General features: G+C 37.2%; 1 protein-coding gene across 9 annotated transcripts in view; it reads right to left on the reverse strand.

Moving 5' to 3' along the window:
* PRKACB (protein kinase cAMP-activated catalytic subunit beta) overlaps positions 1–25,911 on the reverse strand; it is an 82,691-nt gene that overhangs the window by 17,600 nt on the left and 39,180 nt on the right. The window contains exons 1-3 of one of the 9 annotated variants that reach the window (XM_068199935.1): positions 16,873–17,010; positions 15,283–15,374; positions 6,126–6,213 (exon numbers count right to left, since the gene is read on the reverse strand). The exons of 2 other annotated variants lie outside the window; for them this stretch is intronic. In XM_068199935.1, coding sequence (XP_068056036.1) covers positions 6,126–6,213; positions 15,283–15,363 — 169 coding nt within the window. In that variant the 5' untranslated portion in view covers positions 15,364–15,374; positions 16,873–17,010. Of the gene's footprint in view, positions 1–1,457; positions 1,513–6,125; positions 6,214–11,678; positions 11,991–15,282; positions 15,485–16,502; positions 16,525–16,872; positions 17,011–25,911 lie in introns of those variants that run through there. 6 more of the 9 variants (XM_068199937.1, XM_068199936.1, XM_068199940.1 and 3 more) reach the window with 6 other exon arrangements.

The following is a 25,911-nucleotide window of genomic DNA, read 5'->3' on the forward strand; positions in this document are numbered from 1 at the left end:
ATCACAGAGGAGGAACATATTCAGTATTCTAAACTCATGGTTAAGAAGAGCAATAAAAACACAGTTTATACCGAAGAAACTGGTAAAATGGTATTAAAACTGAGAGTAACATATTTTAGTGCTAATCAGCAAAAAATGCTAACATATTTACCCTGTGTGTAGAAGATATTTCCTTTGTTTATAAGTTATTGAGGTTATTCATGAAATGACTTTTAATTATTCTAATTTGAAGACAGGACAGGATTTCCTGTGGCATGAAATAATTTTCAACAAAAAAAAAACGGAAACTAGCAACGTCCAAATTCATGTTTGATGATCCTTCTTCCATTAGGAGAACAGAGATGACTTGATCAAGTGAGGAATACTGATATAGTGTTTCAAACATCAATTTACATCAAAACAGCACAAATATTTTCTCTTAATGACAAGAAAAAGCTCAGGAAAATCATGAAGATTACCAAAAAGCTGAGCCTTCCAACTTTAGTGGCTGTAGCTTAGAAGTGAACATTAACACTACATAGCACAACCAAAGCACAAAGTAATTGGTGTTGTTTTTTCATGTTATTACAGTACATACATTAAATATCCCTCTTGCCATCTCTGTTCATATAAATACATATTCTAAGTTTCCACTTATTTCACACTGAAGTATGACTATTCAGTATTTATAAAAATATACAATGACATTTACAGTCATTTTTGTCTCTGTTCTACTTGTGGAATAAAGAATGCTGTTTATGAACTAAATGTGATCCAGCTGGAAATATTCAAATTGTGGATTCATGAGAAAAATCTCTCATTTCTAGAATACCACTAAGCCACAAGCTCTCCTGCAACAAAACTCCTACCTTGTTCTACTTTACTTTGGCCCTCTTTTCATAGAAAGCAGCATTGAACATACATTTTCAAAATAAAGCTACCAAAGGGTAATAACTTATCTGAAAATCACTGTCTTTTAAAAACAGTTTCATGTTTTGTGCTCAGCTTTACTAAAATCAGTTTCTTGCTAATGAGAGAACACACTGAATTATGCCTGGTTCTCACTTTCAGAGGTCACCTGGGCTCCTACACCTCAACACAATTCTACAGGTGCTTTCAAACAGAACTTAGGCAATTTAAGTGCATGCACTTCAGTCATTTCTCAAAACATGACTTAGAATTTGAACTTTTGAAAATTATCTCTCAAGCACAAAACAGCAGCTCTTGCTACAGGAGAACACATTTCATTTCTACTTTCAAGTGCAGAATCAAAATTTACATCAACTGGGTAGCAGTGGCCATTGGTATTACTGTGATGATGCAAACAAATAGGTGTAATAGATGATGACTTAGAGGTTTTCCTCAAGTGCACATTTTTAGCCACCTTACATTGTGATGATGTGGCTCTTGTTTGCTTTTCTAGTCTAAACTGTACCTAGCATCTGTGACTTTGGGCACTAATGAAGGAATGAGCATACCAAACGTCTCTATAGGTTCCCCAAGAGTTTGCAGGAACATTCACCCACACAGATGAGATGATGAAGAGAGGAAAGAAAGAGAAGAAGAAAAAAAAGTTTTATGCATTTCCACAACAAACACATAGAAAACACAAATACATTCCACCCTTTCCCCTCCCCACTCAAGAACAGACCCTGTAATAAACCAGCCCTTTCCCACACAGACAGAATGACTCATGTTAAATCACAGAATGTTTGAGCAAAGAAAGAAAAAAAATCACCAACAGCAGCTAAATTCAGTATGAAAAAAAGATGATGCATCACAGAAATAAGCACAGCTTAGAAAACTTCAGGAGATCAAGTTGGCATCTTTAATAATTAATCTATTCCAAGACACACATATCCACAGAACTGTTGCTAACAATAGTGTATCTATCTTCATCACAGCATGCTGGATCACAATAAAACCTGTAATCGGGTGATCTTCCCACTACTTAGCACTTTGTTTCAGAAGACAGCATGTGTGAATTGCATGACATGTGGTAGATAGCAAAGAAGTGGCAAGCAGTCTCCAAAAAAAAAAAAAAAAAACAAAAAAAACCAACTCAATCAGATTTCAATTCTATTACCCCATAACAGCAACTTGAGAAGTCTAAACTGCACAGCCAAAGTTACTGTATGCAAAGTGGAACCTTCACAGGGGTCAGGTATGGACACCAGATGAGCATGATTTTATTTTGTAAGGCTGTCAGGAAAAAGTAACTAAGGATGTGGATATACAAGTTCCCATAAACACTGAAGAGCAAGGATCACTTGTCTGTGGCTGAGCAAAGTGAAGATGAGAGTGGGGCAAGGAGCGTATGCACAGACCAGCAACAAACACTGCTCAGCCTGGGTTTACTGGTAGAGCAGAAGTTGGAGCACAGGAGGCTGAAACCAAAGCAGGATGAGCTGCTGCTCAAGAAAGGAAGGTGCTAGAAGGAGACAGCAAGGCACAGGTAACAGCACCAGCACAACAAGGACCACAGCAGAAACAACTGAACATGGCAGGAAGGACACTAGGTGGAAGCAGAGAGGATGCACCCACCAGCTGTCCAGGGGTTAGGCAAGCACAAACACACAGCACAAACCCAACCCTTTGTGAAGAGCATGAGCAAGCGTTGGCAGGAGAGGCAGGTTCTATGCAGTGCAAACACCCAAAGCAGGAAATTTGGTGAGATCCAGAAGAAGGTGGGAAGAAATGGAGTAATGACCAAGGACCACAAGTGAATGGCTTGAAGCAGTCTTACAACTTCCACCTGCTCCGGTTCACCTTGGTCAGAAGCAATGCTACAACCACTACCACACAAGGTCTCAGCTACTCCTTGCATATCACAGGGGGCTTGCGGAGAGCGGTACTTGGAACCAAGGCAACATGAGGATAAGTAGGAAAGTCTGCTGGAACTGTGTTCTAAGGGAAGAGGAACCCAAGATCCAGAGGTTCCTAGGCAATGCCAGCATAGGAGGAATTAAAGAAAATCCCAAGCAAACAAACCAACAAAACCCAAACAAATGAAAAACTCTGCTACACGCAAAACCCAAACATCCCTGAGCCCACCCCTAAACAAGAGGAGATTGGTCTCTATTAGTATATTCACACTGTTCACAATATGTTTGCTTGTTTTATTGATCAACTTCTATGAAAAGTTAACATGCTTATTAAAAAAATGTTAACTAAGGATATGAGTGCTGTAATGAGTACTTTGACCTAAAACACAGTTCAAGGGCAAGTGAATCAGAAGTAAGCTCCTGAAAAAAATCAAGAGAGTGAAGACCTCTCGGTTGCAGGACTGCAATGACAGCAGAGGGAAAGGGGTCACAGATGGAGCAGTCCTGAGAGTTACCATGAGTTACTCTGCCTTTCTCCCACCTCCCACATGCACAGTATTTGTTATTCTCAATCACATCTCCCACAAGAGCCAGCACGCCAGGATGTTTTTTTTTTTGGGGTTTTTTTTTTTTTGGGTTTTTTTTTGGTAAGGGGGAAAAAAAAGTATTTGGCTAGGATTCACGGCAAGAAAACAAGAACTAAACTGATTAAGACTAAACACTGGGCACCACTACAAACCCCCATCTGCTGTGCTAAATGCCAATCTCTGTCTGGTATTTAGAATGCCCTTTATCAAAATACAATTCAAATTTTGTTCCAAAACTGTAATATAATCATTTGAAGTCTGGAGTTAAATGGGCTATTTAATTGAATCATTTAATGGAAAAATGAATATGTATGAAGTGATTCTGGTAAATGTATATGTATATTTCATTTTTATAAAAAGTGTATTTATAGCCTTAAACTTTATCAAGATGTATATAGATACCTCAGTGAATCCTGTGGTTATGGAACCATATTTCAGATGCAAGTGAGAAGCTTCTGATTCCAGTTCTAAGTCCCATTCTTAAACCATTAACCTGTCATCTAAATTTTTTTATATTTTTCTTTTGATTAGCAGGAATAACATAAAAGGCTCAAAATAAGGTTTCTCTGCCCTGGCAAGTGTTTCAAAATGAACACAGCTAACTGTTAAGTATTATTATATACTCAGAGGAAGCAGTGCGAGCTCCAGTTAACAGTTTAATAGCTGGAAAACACTTCAAAGCACAAACTAAAATGGTATAATTGAAGCAGACTGTCAACAAAACCAAAACACTCTGTTCCTCACAATATGAAAATGGTGAGTGAAAAATGTCCAGGTGAAATATACCTGGTTGAGGGTAAATCCACCTTGTTTGAACACTGCAGTGAGCACAGCCACTGGCCCTCTCGTGAGGAGTCGACCAGCCAGGAGTCTGTCTTGTTTCTGCCAAGGCTAGATCAATGAACTGCATCAACTGAATACCTCATTTATCAAGGTTTCGACTTCATATTTCTCTTCAAACACTAATTATGATAAACACAGGTGATGCAGAGCAAAGCAGCTTACCAGCCAAAATGGTTAAGAACTTTCTTTCAGTTAAAAAATCAATCCAATCCAAACCAAACCAAATCAATCCAATCCAAACCAAACCAAAAAACCAAAATCCAACACTCCCCAGAAATACAGAGCCAAACTCATGGAGCAGTTCTGAAAGAGCCCATTTGCTGAACTACAAAACCAGAAAGTTCTTAGTAGATACATGATCATGTAAGAATTATGTATCTACTAATTAGTACATTAACTGAATTAAGCTTGCTGTTCACCAAATATAAGCTTGCTATTAAAATGGAAGCACTAATTATCTAACTGTACACTGTAAACTTTTCTATGGAATACTGGAAAGAATGGGGAAGAAGTGGAAAAGAGAGAGGCATGGAAAAAAGGGAGACAAGCAGGATAAACAGTAAATTAAGACCAGTTACAGATGTTGTGCCTAAAAACTAGAAGGCAGCGCTAGAATCTGATCTTCATAGGAGCACATTCAGGAGTTAATTTAAAATGTGCAGCAATTGCAAAATACAAATTGATCTTATCCGTTACAATTTAATTTTGGAACACAGGAAAAAATCTTATTTCAATCCTATCCATGATTTTTATGTTTTGAGCTAAACAGTATTTTGTGAATTTCATAAAAGCAAAATTAAAACAGTTAAGAGCTCTGTAAAGAACCCAATTCACCTCTTTACTTGGCTGGCCACACAGCAACAGCCTGCACAAGAGATGCGACAGATTAAGACACATCAGAACAGGAGCCAGGTTTTCAGCCATCAGAGATAAAATTGATCTTTCTTGAATTCTGAGCAGTAGATACTCTACTGCACACAACTGCCACAGTCAGACTGACTTCCTTCTATTTTTATTATAGACAATATAATTAATTTCATTTCCAAATCCAATGCGCGGTCTTTCTCCCTTGATCTTTTCTTAAATACCAAAGTACTGCTTCAGAGGTGGTAAACCCTGCTAGTGACAAAAAATATAATATAACAGGGGCCACTCTGGGGAGACAGAACCAAACACGAATAACAGAGTCACTTAGGATATGAATCCCTGAAATTTTGTTTATCGCCCCACCCAAATGTATAATGTAAATCAATAAAGTCGTTATACAAAGCATTCGTTTTTCAGTCACAAACACTATCAAATCTTGTACTAGCACTACTCAGCGGAGTTGTACATGCATCCACGTCCCAGTTGAATTATTTTCCACAAAAAAAATATACATATGAGATAAAACTCTGCTTTCTTAATCTAAAAGAGAATCCAGACCCAGAATTCATCAAAATTTACAAACACATACTTTAATAAGTAAATTCTCTCTTAACAGAAGATAAATGCCAAAAGCGCCACAGCAGCCAACCAAAACTTATGATCCAACCTAGGATCTATTACTCAAATCCTAAAGTAATAATAATATGCAAGACTTCCTCAATGCTGACAAGCAGAATATATTCATCTGAGCATCCAGGTCTAGGATGTGACAAAGCCTCCTGCAGATTCCTGGAGGCTGAGAGCTGTTCCACCCCACCTTCAGGTATTTTGGTCCTTCAGGCTGCCACCCCTCTTTATTACCCAAGTTTTCCTTTTAAATTAAAGGGCTATTAGCAAGCTTTTGCTGATTAGAGTTGGGGTTTTGTTTCAATTCTCTAAATGGATCAGTTAGAACTAGCATTCAATTAGTTCTGGAATATATTAAAACTAGGCTTTGGCTTAATGAAAGGAGTCTCACTCATACCTTCTTCCTGCCCTTGAAGCATTAATTGAAGGAGATGACACATTTGTAAATCTGCTTCCTCTCTTGCAACAATCCATGCGATTTGAGGCTTTAAAGTCCAAGAAAAAGCAGTTTGGTTTGTTAGGCTACAGTTCAGTATTCAGTATGGGCTGAAAAAAACCCCACATCAGTCCTGTTCTCCCACAGTCACCCAATCCCGCATTTCTCTAGTGACTTTCCTTGAAAGGGCAAAAGCATTCTCGTGTCTGACTGCCAAGCCAGGTCAGGGAACCAGCCCAGACTAAAAAGTAATGGGCAGAAGGCAGGGAATGAGCAGAGAAGCAGCTCCCTCTTCTCTTCTTCTCATGAATGCTTCTCCTGAGGTGAGGGAAGGGACAAGTGGGGTGGAAACAGGCAAATATGGGGGACAGAACTGCTCTTTTTCTGAAAGGGTATCAGCTGGTGCTAGCATGACTGGACCATGAACACACCACACTGGACTGCAGAAAAGGCTTCTGAGAAATAATTCTAATTTTAAGTGACTGTTTCCATTAAGATAATGGAATTATTCAATACAATAATTGAAAACACATTATTAATGAATTATGTGTTTAATACAATTACTTTCAAATGCAGTACATTACACTCCCCACTTAAAAATTTTGATCATACAGAAGAAAATCTATGTGAGGAATCTTAACATGTAATATATTCAATTGTCATACACTGAGGTACTTTGTAAGCAATTAGGAATTAAGCTGCAGCTGTGCAGTGTCCTCTGTAGTTGTGGCTGAACTTTATCCAGCAAATAATCTAAAATGTTACAACTACCACAGGACCTGTAGTGTAAAAGACCACCTTCCACTTGTGTGAAATATAACAGGTATTAACAATACAACAAAGAAAGCTGAAAACTATGTGACAATTGTCAAAATTCAAACATCTTTTGTTCCTGCAGTGCATATATTTCCATGGTTACCATGTGGTAAGAAAAAAAAAAATAATACAGTTTAAGAATGAGTTCCAAGAACAACATCTTCTAGGGCACTACTATAAAGTATTTTGTAAATGTATCACATTTTTGAGCAAAGGTTTTTAGCAAATTCTAGTAATTAATACAAAAACACAAATTAATCAGATTTTCCTCTTACAGTCAAAACCACTTACAAGAAAAATGTTTTCAGCACCTGCTGCAGATTCCCTCTAGTTAAACTCTCTGCACCATTAAGATTCTGGCCAACTGGTCAGTACCCACCTCCCTCTCCATATCACTGTCCCACAGTTCCTCTTTGTGGAAGTTCAGTGACTACAAAGGATAACATACTGCCATTCAGCTACCCCTGAGACCGGGCTTTATGGCTAGATTATTAGCAACAGTAAGCATAAATCTGCAGGTAGTTCATCTTATTTGCACACTGGCTAATGAATTCCCTGCAAGCAGGGAATAGTACCACACACACTCATGCACAAATACCCCTTCCTTTTAAAAGTAAACTTCAGAAGTTTTACTAAACTAACTTCTTCCTTATGCTCTAAACTAAACAACTTCAGGGGCTGTTCACTGTATGGATGCAATTTAAAAAGTTACTTGAGAAGAGAAACTACTTTGCTGCTTTTTCTTTTTTTCAAGTATTTAATACAAGGCACAAAAATAATAGTAGATGCACTGATCTTGGTCTATGTGCACTCATGTCTAAGCTCACTTCCCGTAAGCTATCTTGTTCCAGCCGTTGCTTTATTAAAACTCCACAAAAATTCTCATATAGATACTTCGGGATCAGCAAGACATCTTCACAGCTGTCAGGATAAATCAGCAAAATAGTTCTTCATCTCCTCACAAGATCAGAGCTTCTGACACATTGCTGCACTGACATATCTCCTGCAGAACATGCTTTCAATATTTACAGGAAAGGGCTGCCTGCAGTCACCAGCCAAGCAGGAGAAGTTCATTTATACCCTTAAATAGCAGAGACTGGCTTCCTGAATAAGGAAGTCTTATGTAAATAAACACATTTCACAATTCAACACACTGGGTGAATAACAAGTTTTTGTTTGTCTCAGGATTAAGGCAAGCAAAAAGTAGGTAAGAATGTTTATTATCCATTCTGATAAAGAATGATATTTTAGAGAGAAACTGGGTAAATTCAGCACTAATTTGGCATAAAGGCATGCAAAAACTTGGATAGAACTGAACTGCAAAACCTGAAAAAAAAGCTGAAGAAATTAAAACACATTAATTCCTAATGGACTGGGGCATCTGTCAGCAGCTAAAGATGAATAAAGAAAAACACCAAAAACATTGTGCAAGTTACAAAACTACCTATAAGAACCTCCACAATTAAAGCTGGGAAACTTCTGTGAACTTTGCCCTACAACAGCAGGAAACTCTCAGAGTAACCAGCAACAAATATATAAACAATTTGAGATGTTAACTAAAACGAAGGGCAAAACCCAAATCTTTCTGATAAAAAAATATACGTAAGTAATGTAATGGCAACTAGAATAAGTCAGAGTTCAAAATTACAACATACCAAATACCCTTTCCTTTGGAATAAATCTTAATTCTGTTAATCTCATTTTTTGCTTCTACCCCAAACCAAGCACTGTGAGGGACTGTTCAGTTTGTGGATGTATTTTATGAATTATGTAAATGCAGAAGCTTTTGTCTTGTCTTTTTCAAATATTTTGTACAAGAACTAGAATAAAATATGAACCCAAGTTAACACCCAAGAAATTGCCATAGTTTGCTGTCAGAGGCTAATGGGTAACAGTAGGGAATTTTTGAAAAGAAGAAAGCATTTCTCCCATGAGACACACATAGGAAGATATATGGCTCTGGCACCCGGAAATTCCATGGCATCCTTCCATTTTTTTTAAATCTTTTGAGCAGTGGGAAAATAATCAGTTGCTGCTTATTGTCCCTCACTGTTAGAAATGTTCTCAGTGCACATAACCAATATATTTATACTACCTCGCTTCACCCTTCACTCCTTCCACATGCCTATGCTCTAGTGTGCACACACTGGACAATATTTCAGCAGAGTCCATCAGCGTGGCTCACGCCCTTTCCATGTATTGCTCCACCTGTCTGCACACACATCTGGTAACTGTCTTTTGAGTGCAAATGTCTGTATCACCAATTACCTCTATCTGCAGTATTGGAAAGTAGTAGCCCAATCATGTAATTAGTGACACTTCAGAATATTAAGCCCATTCTTAGTGAAACAGAAGATTTAACAGACTATACCTTTCACCCCTGGGAGCTGGGGCTATTAGTTACTTGACCGTACAGTTTTATCTGTTCAAAACAAGAGTCCAGCTTCAAAGAAATAAAAAAACAGCTTTTCCTTTGAGTCTTTCTAGAAAAAAAAAATCTAAGCATATAACCGTTTTTGGGGAGGGAAAAAAAGGAAGAAATAAAATGAGAAAAAATTTAGCCACGTGTACTTGCAATTTAAGAAAATACATAATTTTTTCATCAAGGTTTCATTTGCATCCTGGCTATCTTTCACAAGGAAAGCATCTGATTTTATCTGCTGACAGGGTGTAATGTAACACTGCTGCAGTGAAGCCAGCCACAAAAATGCATTGAAAAGCATAAGTGGTTTAAATGGGGAAATGTTTACAGCAAAGACTTAATCTTGATGGAGCAGGAGATAGTTACCTTTTCCTTGTCAAAATTAGACTAATTTATAGGTATTTTTGATTGGGAATCAACACCTGTTAAAAGTTGTTGCTATTTATTTCTGTTTTAATGGAACTGGGAGCCTGCATGTCAAGATGAATAAAATCTACAGATGCAAATTGCAGAATTAACCCCCAGGGGAAGGAAAAAATCCCCAACCCTAAAAAGAACCACCCCCCCCGCAAAAAACCCACACCACTAAACAAACAAAAAACCAACATAATTGTTGAGGCTACAAACAACTACAACCTCTTTCTCACCTAGCTTGTATGAAATTTATTGCTTTATGACTCATAAACCATACGAGAATATCCAAACAAAAACCCAAAACTCAGAATTCACAGAGCTGATTTCCACAAATCTCAATTCCTGTGGAGGCTATGACCTAACTGTGAGAGAAACAGAGGAAAATGTGATGGAAAAGCCAGCTTGGTAACAGCTGCTGAAAAGTGGAGACTTTCTGACCCCAGGAGAGACCTCTCCAGCAGAGGAGGCGGCTGTGTGACAGGGAGGAAATGCAGAGGCTGTCGCTGAGCTGGGCAGGTGTGGCGGGGATGCCGGGACGCCATCGTGTCCCTGCCGGGCAAATGCAGGCCGGCCCTGGGCCTGTGGCCACACCAGGTCCATGCTGTGCTCCCACCTGCCAGCATCCCTGCAGGGATGTGGGGAGCACACACCAGGGGCTGGGACACCACTTCCAGGGACAGTCTGCATTTGGGTTTATTTCAACAGCCATGAACGATGCTGCACCACAAATCTCCATCCTGTAGGTACAAAGTACTGAAACACTGCCCTAATAACTGCATCGGTTTTGACATTCGTACTTTGTACACCAAGGAAATGACAGCCACACTTTCCATTCTGGGGAAGATGACCTCAACACATTTGTATGAGATAAGTATAGATAAGCTGGTATTAGATAAGGCAGTGGGATAACTCCTCCCTGCCATGTACACAAGTAAAATCTTTGTAAAAATGGTCCTTTAAATTTGTAGTATTAAGCAAAACCACACAGACACACATGCACACAAACACCCCACATACATGATTAACTGCTCTTTCTTTTCAAAAAATCTCTGTCTCAAGCCATTTTCCAAAGCTCCAGACTATCTGTTTGAAACAAAAAGGCATCACTTCGGAAACTAGCATATTTGGTCTTTTTTAAAACAATTTTCAAAGGATATATTTTTCTAAGAAAACAAATTTACAGTCTATATATTGTAAAAAACAACATTCAATAATATTACAAGTAAGACTATAGCACTTCATAACTCCATTATATTCAAGGTACCTTATTATAACTAGTCACAGTGGTTTTGGAAAGCAAATACCTGCCTGATAAGTTTACTAGATCTATTACAGTATCTCATTTCAAATAAGACTCCCCTCCCTTACTTCCATGAATGACCTCAACTATTCTGCCATCCCAGCATTTAGAAGACTAAAAATAATAGCAGAATAAGCTGGTTCAGATGAAATACAAAAGCCTGATTAGATTTTTCAGGTAATGATTACAATAATTTCAGAAGGTCTCTCTGATTTGTATCAATTCACAGAAAATAATGTATTATGAGTGACACAGAAAATTAAGTGAACAGACATGTATATATTCAATTACAAAATTGACCAAATCAGATATTTCTAAAAGAAAGCTTTAAAATAAAATTTAAAACACTAAATACCAGTCATGCAAAGCAAACTGTTTAATAAAAAACTGCAAATCTTTAAGACTAATAATTTTACATAGAAACCCACAGTGAGTCGATTACAAAAACAAAGAAATCAGCAGTCGATGCAGCTCTGCAGACAAGAAAGGGAAACCTGGTAGATTTTCCCTGATTGTGAAGACGAAACAAAAAATGTGTCAAAAGGGAATAGAAAAGACTTACCATTCATGCTGAAGAGCTAGTTTTCAGAAACATATTGCTCCAAATATTAATCCAACAGTTGATGAAATATGTTAATCTCTACCAAATCAGTGCTTCAATCTCTAAATACACTTACACACTAACCAGAAAGAGAGCACACAGAATCCAGAGAGCTGCTCTTCCTTATGAGCTCCTTGTGATGCAAAAAACTACGAAGCACAAGATACCAGTAGAATATCAAAATCAATATTCAGGACACAGGTATTTGGTTTTACTCATTAACTACTACTGTTCTGACCAATGCTACCTATTCATGTCTAAAGCAACTCAAAATGGCAGGGGAAAAAAAGCATGCAAACACCAGGAGGGTTTAAGATGTTCTCAATTATATCAAGCACTGGTTGTTTCCATGGCAACCTTAGACCAGAATTATCTGTTGACTTGTACCCAACTAGTAGTTATTCTAAAGCTTTAAGCAATTCATACAGTATGCTCTGTACATTATTTCATATTTAACATGCGTTTTTCTCTCTCTACACACACATATACAAGTAACTATTCAGCTAAATCTCTATAAATCATTCTACTGTATTTGGAAGTAGACTGCTATCATTTTGAATCAGAGAACAAATTATATTCTTTTGACTGTTTATCACCCATCCACTTTCAATTTAGAGACTATGAAGATGGCAGATGCACTAGTGGTGACTCTCTTGACCATTTCAGCTCTCCAAGTTGTTGATATTCTTACACAGATTTGGAAAACACTTCTATTGGTTCAAGAATATAAGACACACTGATCTTACTGCCTCTACATTCAAAACCAAGCAACCTCATTCTCCTTTCCTTTCACATTTCAATTTTTCAAAGAGCAACAAGCAACTAAGAAAAAGCAAAAATCAAAATGTAGGTTCCATATAGTTGCAAGTGGTCACAGTCAAGACTTCTAAACAAAGAATGAAATGCATCGTTCTGATGGCTCCCATCATGTCCCTTTCACCCTTGGGCGCTGCAGCACAACTGACCTGGTCGCCAGTTCAGGCTGTACCATCATATGTGTGCTCAGTCAGCTTTTTAAAACAGATTTCGAGGCCTGTGGTGCCCTTACTCACCTCTGCCCTACTGGACTCTGAGCATATTGCAAAACACATTCATTTCATGCATCAACCAAGTATCCAAGGCAAGCTGGAGAAACTGTATGCTTTATACATCAAAATAACAAAGCAAAGATGTTAAATATCAAATTCAACCACTGAAAATCCCCTAAGGCCATAGACAACATGGTAATTTATTCAAACCATAACACTGACAACAGCAACTGACAACATAAAGTCCACCCAAACAGGCAGCAGCTCCTTCCCCTTCAGCAAACCCAGAGCTTCTGCAGAAACCACTTGTAAAAGAAACAGACCTGCTATTGTATTTCATTACAACAGAAGATATAAATACATTCACTTCCTTTTCAAATGGATTCTACCTGAAGCCTAAAACAACAAAAACTCTGAGAAATCACTTTGCAATTTTTTTTCAGGAATTAGAGTGGTTTTTGCCTTGAACTTCAAGAGTAATTCATGCTGTCTGCTAAGTAGCTTCACCTAAAACTTTACACTAACATTTCTAAGTTGCAGTGATATTGGCAGAATAGTTGAGAATATTCAAATATCCTTCCAAGACAAACACCAGCATGTTTCTAAAACACTGCTTAGTCATTAAACTTTCTGTGAAATTAATCTACAAGCTGAATTCAGTGACTCTAGGCAATTCTACAACATTGCACTCTTGGATATAAAAACCCCCTACAACAAAACAAAATGACCCCCAAACAAACAAACCAACCAAAACGAAATTAACAAAAAACCCCAAATACCTTGTTTCTCTTTCATGTTTTACAAACTATTTTCACAGATGGTGTATTTTTCTGAAGATCTAATTAGGAGTCAGGAGTAGACAGAAATACTTCCTCCACTGTTCTCCTTTTCTTCTCTATCAGTCTGGCTACAGTGGTAGCAAAATGAGAACCTTTAAATGTGGACTTAGTTCATGGGTACCTACAGTAATTGGTATTATTTAACAAAAAATAATCTAGAGATTGAAAGTAGAATTTCAGGATAAAGATTCAGAATTTCATTCCAAAACCAAAGCTACATAGTCACCCATCATTCAGTTACCAGCTCAGCAACTTCAGCTCAGAAAACTGCATGCAACTGCTCTGCTCAATTACGACTTAAAATAGCATTCACAGAACAGCCATTTTCCCCATGTTTATCAAGAGACACGACAGTCCATTTCCTCATCAAACATGTCACACTAGGAAGCCTGCCTTATGAAGAGGGGGAGAAAGGAGAGACTTGTACACACACAGGTCGCAGTTTGTGAGTGTCAGTAGGTCATTACCATGTTTTTCCTTCATGTTATATAAACAAAAAATGCTTCAGTGTTATTTTTTTCAAACAGCTATTTACACAAAAAAGAGCTTCTACATAAACACAAGTATGTGCCTATTTTTACCAAGCTGAAAACATTATGGAGAAGTGAAAGCTCAGAATTTATGCACTTTCATCATTTATCTTCCCAACAAAATGAGTCAATTCTTTCCTGTCTCATCTGGGAGACCTAGATTTAATCTATTTTAGATCACTGCATTAACACCTTTTTGTTTCCATGTTTACTGCTTATCCTCTGAGAACAGATTTATTCCCTACTCATAAAATATTTTAAATTTCATTTAAATTTATATTATATAAGAAGTATAAATGCTGATTTTCTTCATGGTAATATTGTGATGCAAAGAATTTCCAACATGGCCTATCTTCAACTGAAATAATTGTGCTATCTCAAATCCATCAATGAATCTGAAATTTGGAACAAAATTATCATAAATTACCATATTGTAACATTTTAAAATGAGTATTTAACCAGAGACAAGTATTGCTTTGCAAAATACTACACAGCTTTAAAATTACAAAGAAAATCAAATGTCAATTTATTTAGATTCTGATTTTTTGAAACCTCTTTTATTACTCAAAATACAACTGTGAAAAATTTTAATCCAAATAATACTGTAAACTGTTCACTAATTAAGAAATTAAAGCTTATCAGCATTCCCACACTAATTTAATATGTAATAGTTAAAATCAAACTCAATTTTATATTGTTTACCACTATATAGAACATTTCTGATGTATATATCCCTTAAAATAAAACTATGAATGATGAAAATCCCTTTAATTAGAATTATAATCTGCACAGCAATGTCTGCCTATTTTGAAGTTTAAACATTCTAGTCTTTAGTTAGAGTCTTCTATTTCTGCTGAATTCACTGATTTAATTTGAAAATGAAATAAGTAATTTAGAAGCAAGAACTGGGGTGGGGGCTTGCCAAAAGAAGTCACCCGTGCTTTGAAAGAAAAAGGAACGCAGGATGAATTCTGCCAGCCACCAGTCCATGAACCAGCCCCCATCTCCCCCTGCCTGATGCAATATGCTCTTCTTCCCATGAATACCATTAGGTAATGAATTACAAAATCGCCCCAGAACGTATCGCGGATCAGTGTTCACACTTCATTCAGGAGGCAAACTGAAGAGCAAACACCTATGAAAGAAACAAACCCCTCCCCACACTTACTTGATGTGTCCCACTGGACAGTGAACTCAGAGCACTGCTGGCTCTCATTTTCCAGAGCCGCTCTCTGCTCATGCGCACCATTCTTGGAGTGCCTATGGAAGAGGCGGTTAGCAAACCCTTCCAGTCTCTGCAGCGCCGTGGCCGTCCCCGAGTCCTGGCTACAGGGGACCTCCTTGTGTCCTGCCATCTACACACACCAGTGACTCTCACAAAAGCAAAAGAGAAAACATCTAAAGGGAGCTGGACAACCCAGCGCCACTAAGAGCTATGTGTCGAGCTTCCTGCCTGCAGTGTTTGCTAACCACGACTCTCTTCTACTTCCTGTTAAGGAAAGCTCTATAATGTACTGGTTTTTACAGCAAAAAGTTTCTTTTCATGTAAATTAAAAAGTGTTTTGTTTTTTGAAAAACAAACAAGCAATAATTTCTCTAGTATGTGTTCTCATAGCTTTTTAATGCATCACACGTCATACTTAAGTATAAATTTTATATTAAGAGTACTACAAACAACCTGTTCAGAAGTAAAGATTAGAAAGTAGATAGGTATTTTTTTAATTTACCACAACCTCACGTGAAAAAACCCAAAAGTATCTATTCTGCAGTTCCTCTCCTGTTATTAAGATGGAGTACCACATCATCACAGCAAACATTACCCGATGGAATCTAATCATTAGTAATCTCATGCTTTCAACTAATCAACTTCCTAAGCAAGGAAGTTACTGGCAAACACTACTGAACAAACTTATTTTATTACTGAAGGAAGATAAAACGTAGTATTTTCCTCCTTAGTGGATAAAATCAGTGAAGAAGTTGAATTGTATTGCACATTTAAACACAACTGCATTGTACTTTTTCAAGCTGGGTTCTACTTACTCTGTGAATGAACCAAACATATTTAACTTTTTGCTGATAAGATTTCATTCTTTCACAAGAAATCTTAGTATTTTCAACTGTGGAGTAAGTCTAGAAAGTGTAGCTTTTAGTGGCACAAAATATAAGGAAAAGAAACTGAAAGCTGCATTTAACATAATTGCAAATCATGTAATTTTGCGCGCTTACAATGGGTAACACTAAGTATTTGTTTTTATGAAAATGGAAACACATATTTCTGCACATCTACAATGTGGCTTCTTAAAACTTTAGGCTATTCTTAAGAAAGATTGAAATATGTTTTCCGCAATCTGTCTCCTGTCTTACAGTCAACACGTGTTAAAGACATATCTCTCATTTTTCACCACCATACTTCTCACTGCATAGTTTTCAAATGTCAGCAGATACCCACCCTTGGACATTATATAACCATTTCATAACAGCCCTGTGCCTCAGAAAAAACCCTCATGCTGACAAAGTGCCCATGACAGTGATAAAACAATAAAAATGCCAACACACAGATTTTACACATTTGGCTACGTTCTTCCTCATGGGCACTGCTACACTTGTGATTGGCCTCAGCCAACACAACCCATTACATTTCTAGACTCTACACAAAGCCCAGGAATGCCCTGTGCTTGCAGGCTCCAGATACTCTGGAAAACGTAACTTCTTTCTCCAGCCCCTGGTCAAAATTTGGAACAACTGTGTAAATGCCTACATTCTGCACAGTCATCTGCTAATTTGGGTGAGCATCAGCTACAGCAGCGGTGCCCAGGCTGCTCTTCCATCAGGGTCTGCTGCTGCAACCTTCCCTGGATGCCACCTCATGCCTTCCAGCCTGTCACCGGCTCTGTTCCAACACCAACTATGACATCCACAACATCCCATTGGTTCAAGGCTCTGCTGCCAGAAACAAGAGGTAGTGAAGATCATGCGGATCTGTTTGCCTTACCAGGGGTCACAAATAGGCAGAGGGGATATATTACATGCCATATATAACCCAACACTTTAACACAGAGTAAGGCCATGCACTTCCCACACAACAGTATAAAAAATATTTAAGACAACATCAAGATGCTTATTCCCTGCACGGTGATCTTTCTGGAGCTGAAGAGCCTCTCTGGAATTGTACAGATGTGCTCCCCCTGTACGTCACTGCAAGTGTCTGGGCACTGAGAGAATCTTTCCAAGAGACTCCTATTCTCTCTAACCTTGGCTGTTTTCTCCAGTAAACAATGCTACCTGGTGTGATGGTGTGCTTATCTTGTCTCTCTGCTCTCCCATGGTTCTGAGCCATTACACTACTGTTGTCTTATCTTTCACACAGGTCTTCAACTAAACCATTTTGTTTCCCTGATCTGAAAGACAATAATTTACAAAATTCACATTACACAAGTTACAGTCTGACAACCATGTCAAGTTCATGGAGAGACGTGGAAAATGCCACAGAGCAACTCTGCCCACCAAAATTCAGAGCTCTTAAATGCACCCAAATGTCTAAACTGGACACTTGAGGCAGGGGTCAAAAATAAGAATCATAAATACTCATACTCTGACATCACAGAAGCAAGTAGTTTAAGTAAAAACGTGTTACCAAAAGGAAATTCTTAGAAGAAATCCTAAGAGAAAGCCCAAATTTGCCTGAATTTTATGAACTACTGCCAGTGTACACAGTTACAGAAGTTTCTGTACACCTAAAATATGAAAAGAAAGTGCTGGTCACATTTTCACAGATAGTAATACACTCTCCTAATCTTGGAAATTCTTGGCATTGATTGGCATTGACCAATGACAATATAAAAAACTACCATACAGACCCACATCTCATATGGCTTTCAATGTCTTCAAATGAAGTCCACTATTTTTAAAGGTGGAACTTCCTATTTCCATTTACTTAATCTTTCATCTTATTGAAACACTGATCTTCCAATTAATGATTACATCAAGTAAATTATATGCTATATAGGAAGAACAGAATGCAAGAAAGAATTTGAAATTCCTGTTCTGTAAAAGATAACGGACTTCCAATTTTCTGCAGCCAAAGTCAACACTGAAATGTTAATTTTCTTTAGAAATTTTATTTTTGCTATCTTCCTACCACCACATTTTGGCAAAATTTTAAAACACATTAAAAACTCAGAGCAGTAACATTCAACAAGTAACATAAAACTGAGACATTTAACTCTGAATTTGCACATTGCATGTGCAAATTCTGGTATTTTGATAAATAGTATTTCAGCAAAACTCTCCTACAATTTTATAAAAAGCAACATCATGATGATAGCCAAGGACAAATGCTAACACAGTGGTCCTCTAAGCTGATAAAGGCAACAAAGCCATTTACGTTCTCCTGATGGCCAGCCTATTGGTTGGGCAGATTTCCCAGGGGATGATGCCCTGTGGCATGTTACAACACACAGCACTATAACCCAGCCACAGATCTTCCAGCTCCTTGCTGAAAGAGAATCTACAGGGTAGCTACATGGACAATTTATTTTTAGTAATCTCTGCTAAAACAATATTTCTCAATTTCTAAGAAGAAACTCTCCTGTACCAGTCCAGCCTTAAAAATGAAGGATTAAGAATGAGAGAACACTCATCTCCTCAAAGGACCCAGATGGTTGAGTAACAGCATGTTACCATGTGTTGTAACTTTACTTGGAAATCGATGAAATATTTTTAAAGGATAATGTGTGCATTTTTCTATATTCAGGCAAAGCAGGACTGTACAAATAACACCATTCTCTAGTGTTTAATGAAGGTTAACCCTGAGAATCTTGCAATCAAGAACAAGAGTTTTAAGACAATTAAATCTATTCCTTGACAGGACCTAGAAAAACGGGTTTACAATACAAATCAAACTTCAGATCACCTCTAGCTAAATAAAATTTAGGTTTTAATTCCTTAATATCTTGAAACTGTATTTTTCTGGTTTCATGTTCTATTTCTCTAAATCAAAACATTATTTTCTATCATCTTTTAAATATGAAACATTATTTTAAATTGAAATATTTTTTTCACAGGCCTCTATCTGCAGTAAAGAGACATACTGCAACATTTTCTGCATATTTTTTATAATCAATGGAAAAAATAACTTACACCTTATAAATTACTAATAAAGAACTTATTTTTCCTAGAGGTTAAAGAAAGTTTATTTGCTTTAAAAATTGATGTCTTGATGAAACACATTTTCTCCTTTATGCATCAGTTATTTCAAGAATGAAAGATGAAAATCCAACTTCAGCATTTATTATTTATTAAAAAGGAATGAGCAATTACTTGAAACAAAGTATTACTGAAGGATCCTCCATTTTCAAGAGCTTGGGGATCTTGCCAAATTTTGCTGGTCTCTTACTGACCAATAAAGTGTTTCTAAGTTGAAAGACACAGCCAACACATTCCACAAAATTAAAAGAATTTAAGTGTCTAATTTTGAATTTGAAAATAAAAGTTTCTAAGCATTTAATGACTCTCAAATTTTTTACACTATATATACTAAAAAAACCTAGAGTGTCTGTGCTATAAGCCTTAGGCAATACGTGTGGTATTTTTCTAGTTGTTATATAAACCTTGAGAGAGAGGGATGTAAAACAAAGTATACAGATAGCCCTTTTGTCACTTAAAAACCCCCCTACATTTTCATCCGAAATTATGTAATTGAACAAAATCCATTTTGAGTCTTGCCAGGCATGCATATTTCAGAAGGAATTATGGGTAGAGAGACAAAAAAAGGCTCTTGAAAAAGCAGATGTGTTTTGATTTTCACTGTACATCCAGCACTATTCCACTGGGTTGCATTTCTTCTTAAACACACGGAAGGAGGAGCAGTATTTGCTCACAGCTTACAGCTTTAATGGCTCTCCATTTTGAAACAAAGATTTTTCAAAACCTACATAAAGAACACAAACACAATCGGTAACCTCATTGTTTAATAAAACACAAGAAAGCAAACCCATCCAGTTTCAGTGTGCCTCTATGCCTACATTTTTTCTAACAAGGTTAACCCTTCCTAGAGAGTCCCTGCGAGAGCTGCACTGAGGCTGGGACTGCAGCACTGCTATAAATAGGACCGCCAGGAGGAAGTTGTTGCTATGGAAACACTAGTCATATTTCTATTTTGACTCCGCAGGTCTCTACTGGCATCTACTGTACACCAGTTTAACTGCAGCACACATTTAATACCTTCTCATCAGGAAGCATTAATTTAAGCTCACATGGTCAAACAGTATCATTTGCTTGTTAACCATGATCATACAAAATTAATAAAAAAATAAATGAGAACTCAGATTAAAAAAAGAAATAAAACCTTCAAATTCAGCATCTGATTTTTCATATGTAAGCTAGAAGTTCTTACTCTTCCCACAAGTTTTCTTGTCATAATTTGACAAATTCATCATCTAAGATGTTGTGATTCATGTATGGGTTGTGGACACATACCATGGCAGCAGATCAAGTTTCCTCATTTCTACCAACACATTATCTGGTCTTTTTGAAATCAAATACCTTGTAGTCACAGGTCCAAATCTAGCACTGACAAAAAGGAGACAGATAATTCTCTCAGTACAAATGGCAAATCTTCAACAAAACTCTCCAATTTGCCAAAGACAACTGGATTTCTCTCCTAAGACCATCTCCTGCTCCATGCCTGTCTCACAGCTTCCCTCGAGGTGCTGTGCTCACTGACGCTGGCCAATATGACAGCTCGGACTGCAAGATCGATGCTGGCAGAATTGGAATAAAAATGACACAATTGCTCCACAGTAAAACAAAGGTTAGCCAGGAACCACTCTGAAACAGCTGCTTCCACATAAGTACAGGAGATCTGAAAGTACTGGTGAAATCTGCTTGGTATCCATGCCTTCCAAATCACACACTGCTCAAATAACCTTCTGTAGTTCCTTCCTAGCACAACTTATGAAAGCTTGAAAGTCAATCAGAAGTTTTGTACTGTTATTTTGCAGCCAAAGAGAAAGTACCTATGTAAGTGGTTTTTGTTGTATTTACACAAAATAGTAGTCTGCCAGGACTAAGCTGTTTTTGCTTTTGAACCAATGAGGTCTAGAAAAAACATATAAGTATATGGACTTTTAAAATTAAAATCCAAGGTTAAATTGTGAAGCGATTTAGCATTAACTCAGTTGCTCTGCCTCTCTGAAAAAAACCTTAACAGCAAATAAAGATTTTGGTCTACTTAATTTACATCAAACTGATTACTATTGTTGATTAATATTGAGCGTTAATGGGTTATTGGTCCAAAATGAGCAAGATGAAGTTCCTGAATTAGAAGAACCATGTAGACATTTTGCTCAGTATCTGACTGGGATCAAAGAGAAGCTCCCTGCTTCCATTCTGGCCATTTTCCATCAGAACATGGATGATGAAGATCTGGCTCTCACAGGAACTGTAAAAGGCTCCTGCAGGATCTTGGCTACAGGAAACTTTGGGTAGAGGAGCTCTCCTTTTTCCAAAATCTACAGGTTCGGTCTATCCTTCCTTGGTTTAGCTACTTAGCCAAAGGAACTTGTAAGGAACTGCTCCATATGAGGCACACTTAGTTTTGAAAACCCCTTCCTAGGACACATTAAGCATTATGTGTCCTGAATCAGAGTGGCACACGTAACAAATTGTTATTAACCCTGAGAGATCTGGAGTCATATTTACAGATAGTTTTTGATGCAGGATAATGGGAGGAAGTAAGAGAAAGGACAGCAGTAAAATGTTCACCTAAACTGAAGCCTTGTAGGCAAAAATTATTCCCTATATTAGCAGCTACACTTCACAATTAGATCTGTACTGTACAGTAAAAGACCAGAATGCTAAATACTAGAGTAACCAGAGACATTTTAGTAACACTTTCAGGAAGCCAATCTGCATTTTAAATCACCAGCACACTTCCTAGGGGAAAAAAATAACCCAAATGACTCCACCTTGAGCTAAGTATTTTAAATTCACACCTTTGTTTTCCTCCAAAACTGGAGCATTCCCTGATTATATGACACTTAGGTTCAATTAGAAAAATATCCAAATAAGAAAGAAAGCAAACCCAAAGTAACTCCATTAAAAGGGATAGTGCCTTTTCATAGACTGAAGGAGTAGAGAGTGCAACTCAGAATACAGTAGTGACTTTCATGAAATACAGTCTGAAGTACAAAACATTTGTGCTGCAGAGATGCGCTCACCACTACACAGCCCCGGTATTCCAGTGCCTCACCAGACTGCAGGCTGCCCTAGAGGGTCCTGCTCCCTCCTCTCCCACCAGCCTGCTCAGCTTCAGATACCCCACAAAACAGAGGAACAAGTGAAGCACTCACTGTCCCCCACAGCAGCTAGAGTGGAACATGGGCATTAAACCCTGAAACGTAGAGAGGATGCTGCTGGCCACAGGACAAGAGGCTGCAGAACGTGTAAGAAGGCATTTCAGAGTTCACCAAACACACCTTGTGCTAAGTGAGTGGAATCTCAACTACAGGAACTTGCACGACTGCAGAGGCATCAGAAGCACAGCTCAGAAAACAAGACTTCTCTATATACTAAGGTTAATTACATCGTGTTTACAAAATATAGGTTAGTCTGCACTTAAACAGAGCAACAAATGCCATCTGCTGGTTTAAGACCAAATAAAGTATGAGGTACAAAAACAACAATACTGAACAAAAAATTTTAGAAGCACTCAGCTATTCATCTGTAATGTGCTGTATAAACACAACTGAATATCAGATTTTTTTAGACGGGAAATAATTCACACACCAACCTTTGAATTACTGGCTATTTGTCTTAGTGAAGCAGCAATGAAGTTCACAGATTGTACTTTTTTCCCTATTTGTGATGGGTTTTAATTTAAAAATTCCAATTTATATAGAGCTTATTTCACATAAGGTGAATTTACTTATTATTAGTCTGAATATATTCTTAAATAGTATTTATATAACAGAAATAACTTACCAACTTAAAAAAAATTCTTAAAATTAAGCATTGGCCTTTAGCTATTTATGAAATGCGATTACAAGTAAGCAATAGGACTTTGTTTCTCAGTCCACATTACCATGTGGCATTCCCAAGTTTTACTTTACAACAAATGCCAAAACAACTAAAATTTGGACAGGTAGAATGGTCAAAAGATATCTTTCACTCTTCTATTTACAAAGAATGAGATAAATACATGACTACTGATTGTATTAAACTACTATATTTAATTTGGTTTTGTATTTGTTTAAAAGCACAGGAAACAGAAAGCACTTTCCAGGAAAGAAATACTACATGATTAAATACATAGTGTTTATTTTCTTTTTTGTGGATTAAATACACCAATCTTTGTAATTCTCTGAACAATTGTTTGAACGAAGTCAAACAATTCACATGGCATGCCAGCTCCACATGAAATATGAATGTCAGCAAAGATATAATTCCTTAATACTCTATCCTCAACCTTTCAATTGTACTTTCCCTTTCAAAGCAGCATGATCAAAGATTAAAAAAAAAAAAATCAAAAGAAACTAGTGATTCCTTCACCAGCTAATAGAGAATAAGTCACAAGCTGTGCTGAACATAACATTTTTACTTTTTTTTAGTGGAAAATGAGTGCTTGATAATACATAACATTTTTATTCTGAGAAGTTTAGCAATTCTGCATTTTGTCTAAAAAGTAAATATTTTCTTTCTAAGAAAAAGGTTTTTGTTATGCTGGCTACCTGTAATACAGCTCACTCCATTGGATTTCACAAAGAATAAACTCTTCCACAGTAAACACTATTTAAATAAAATAAAGAAATAATTTTAAATTCAGTATAATAGAAACTTTTAACTGACAGGTCAACCACAATAAATTGCCTTGAAGCTACTTTTTAATTAGACACAAGAATATCCATTAGTTGAAATTGTATTTACCTTTAATTTTCTCTAAAGAGAAACAAGAGCAAAAAGTAATTAAAAATGCATTCTGAAAACCATTGTATTTCATACTGTGAATTGCCACTAAAAGCATCTTCTCAAAGCAGTGACAATCAACCCCATACCCTCTGAACAAGGATACTGTGACTCTGGTGTACCACCGTGTGCTTCAGCACACACCTCCACTGCAGGCTGCACACAGGGAGAGCAGATCCTTTGCTAAACAGGCTTCACCATCTAGGGCCTTCCTGCTAAGAACTGGGAATGTCATCCTTCATCTGGCAGTGGTCACATCATAGGACAGGCCACGCTAATCATAACTACTAAATAAAGAAAATGTTTTGACTTTGAAGTCTATCTCATGATAGCATCGTACAGGCCCTTCTTATTTCTGGGAAATAAAAATCTCTCTAATTTAGCAGAGCTGGAAGACATCTCTTGAGTTTTTATCTTAATTTACTTGAACCATTTTGAGAAAAAATGCTTAAAAGTTTGTAACTAGCCAGAGGCTTCATTTCTTCCTCCTGGAAGAACAAACATGTTTCACTGGAAGCCAGTCTCAGATGCTCATAGCTCTTCCTAACAAGCTCAATACAGAATTGTTATTTCTGGGAGTCACATGGCATGTGAGAAGGTTCTGGTTTTCTTCCAATTCCTCTAAAGTTAAAATCTACCCAAGAAAGCTGCCAACTACCAAAATGAGGTAACAGTTGCACTACATTGGGCAATTTTTCTAAACTTATTTCCACTATAAGATCCACCTTCCTCCACTCTAGAGAGGGTGGGTGGAAGGAAACACATGGCATCCCATTTAAGTGAAGTATCAAAATAATGAACTTAGTAATTGCAGTAACTGAGCCCTCTCCTCACCTTTCTAATACAGTAATAAAAAAAAAAAGCCCATCACTTAAACTACAAGAAATAAAAGCCTAAATGAATACTTATCTGAAGTGAAAATGAGTGCTTACATATTATTGTTAGGTAACATATGACATTTACATTCCTTTGTCTCTGTGAAGTTGACGCTTTCAGAAGAAAATATCAGCTTCATTTATCAGCCAAATAAGGCAAAGTATTACTGCAATTTTTGAAAACACTGCTGATACATGATTTTTCTGTAAAGTTGTGCAAGGCTAACAATGCATTTATGCATTGCTGGAAAACTTGCAGCCTCATTGCCATTCATGCTGAAACACCAAGTTTATCTTCCACCTTCCTTCCTTGCTCTAAGGAAAAACGGGTACATACATACTCACATTAAGAAACAGGAAAGAAAGGCTGATATTCTGGGTACAAATTTTGTTCTACTTAAAGCATCCAGTTCAAGGAATATAGATAAGAAAAGCATACTTTCAGAAGAATTGCAAACAAAATTGTAACTAACAACCCTAATAACAAAATGCTTGCAGTCACCTAGAATAGGAATGAAAATAGCAGGGCAGCAAACTCAGCATGAACCTTTAACTCTTCTCCTTTTCTACAAAAACAAATTCTTCTCAATACTATTAAAAATGCAATTCATGTCTCTAGGTAAATATTTTAATTCGGAATATCATATATGAACATCATTAGATGAATATATCTATTACACAGTATTTTGAAAACCTTCCCCTCCTCCTTCCTCTCATTTGGACAGTTTTTGTTGAAATTATTTGTTTCACTCCCTTAAAGGAGTTAACACACATCTAGAGATACAATTACCAGACACAGGACTGGACACAGCCACCTGCAAGACAAGGGGCCACTTACTCATGTCCTGGGCAGTGCTGTGGAGGCTGAGCTCAGATGTTCTCTCTGCCTTTCTTCATAGAAGTCTTTTGCACCTCTGGTTTTGCAAATACCTCTTTGATATAATTCTGTTCCACATGTT

The sequence above is a fragment of the Anomalospiza imberbis genome, chromosome 9 (assembly GCF_031753505.1).
Source record: "Anomalospiza imberbis isolate Cuckoo-Finch-1a 21T00152 chromosome 9, ASM3175350v1, whole genome shotgun sequence".
NCBI lineage: Eukaryota > Metazoa > Chordata > Aves > Passeriformes > Viduidae > Anomalospiza > Anomalospiza imberbis.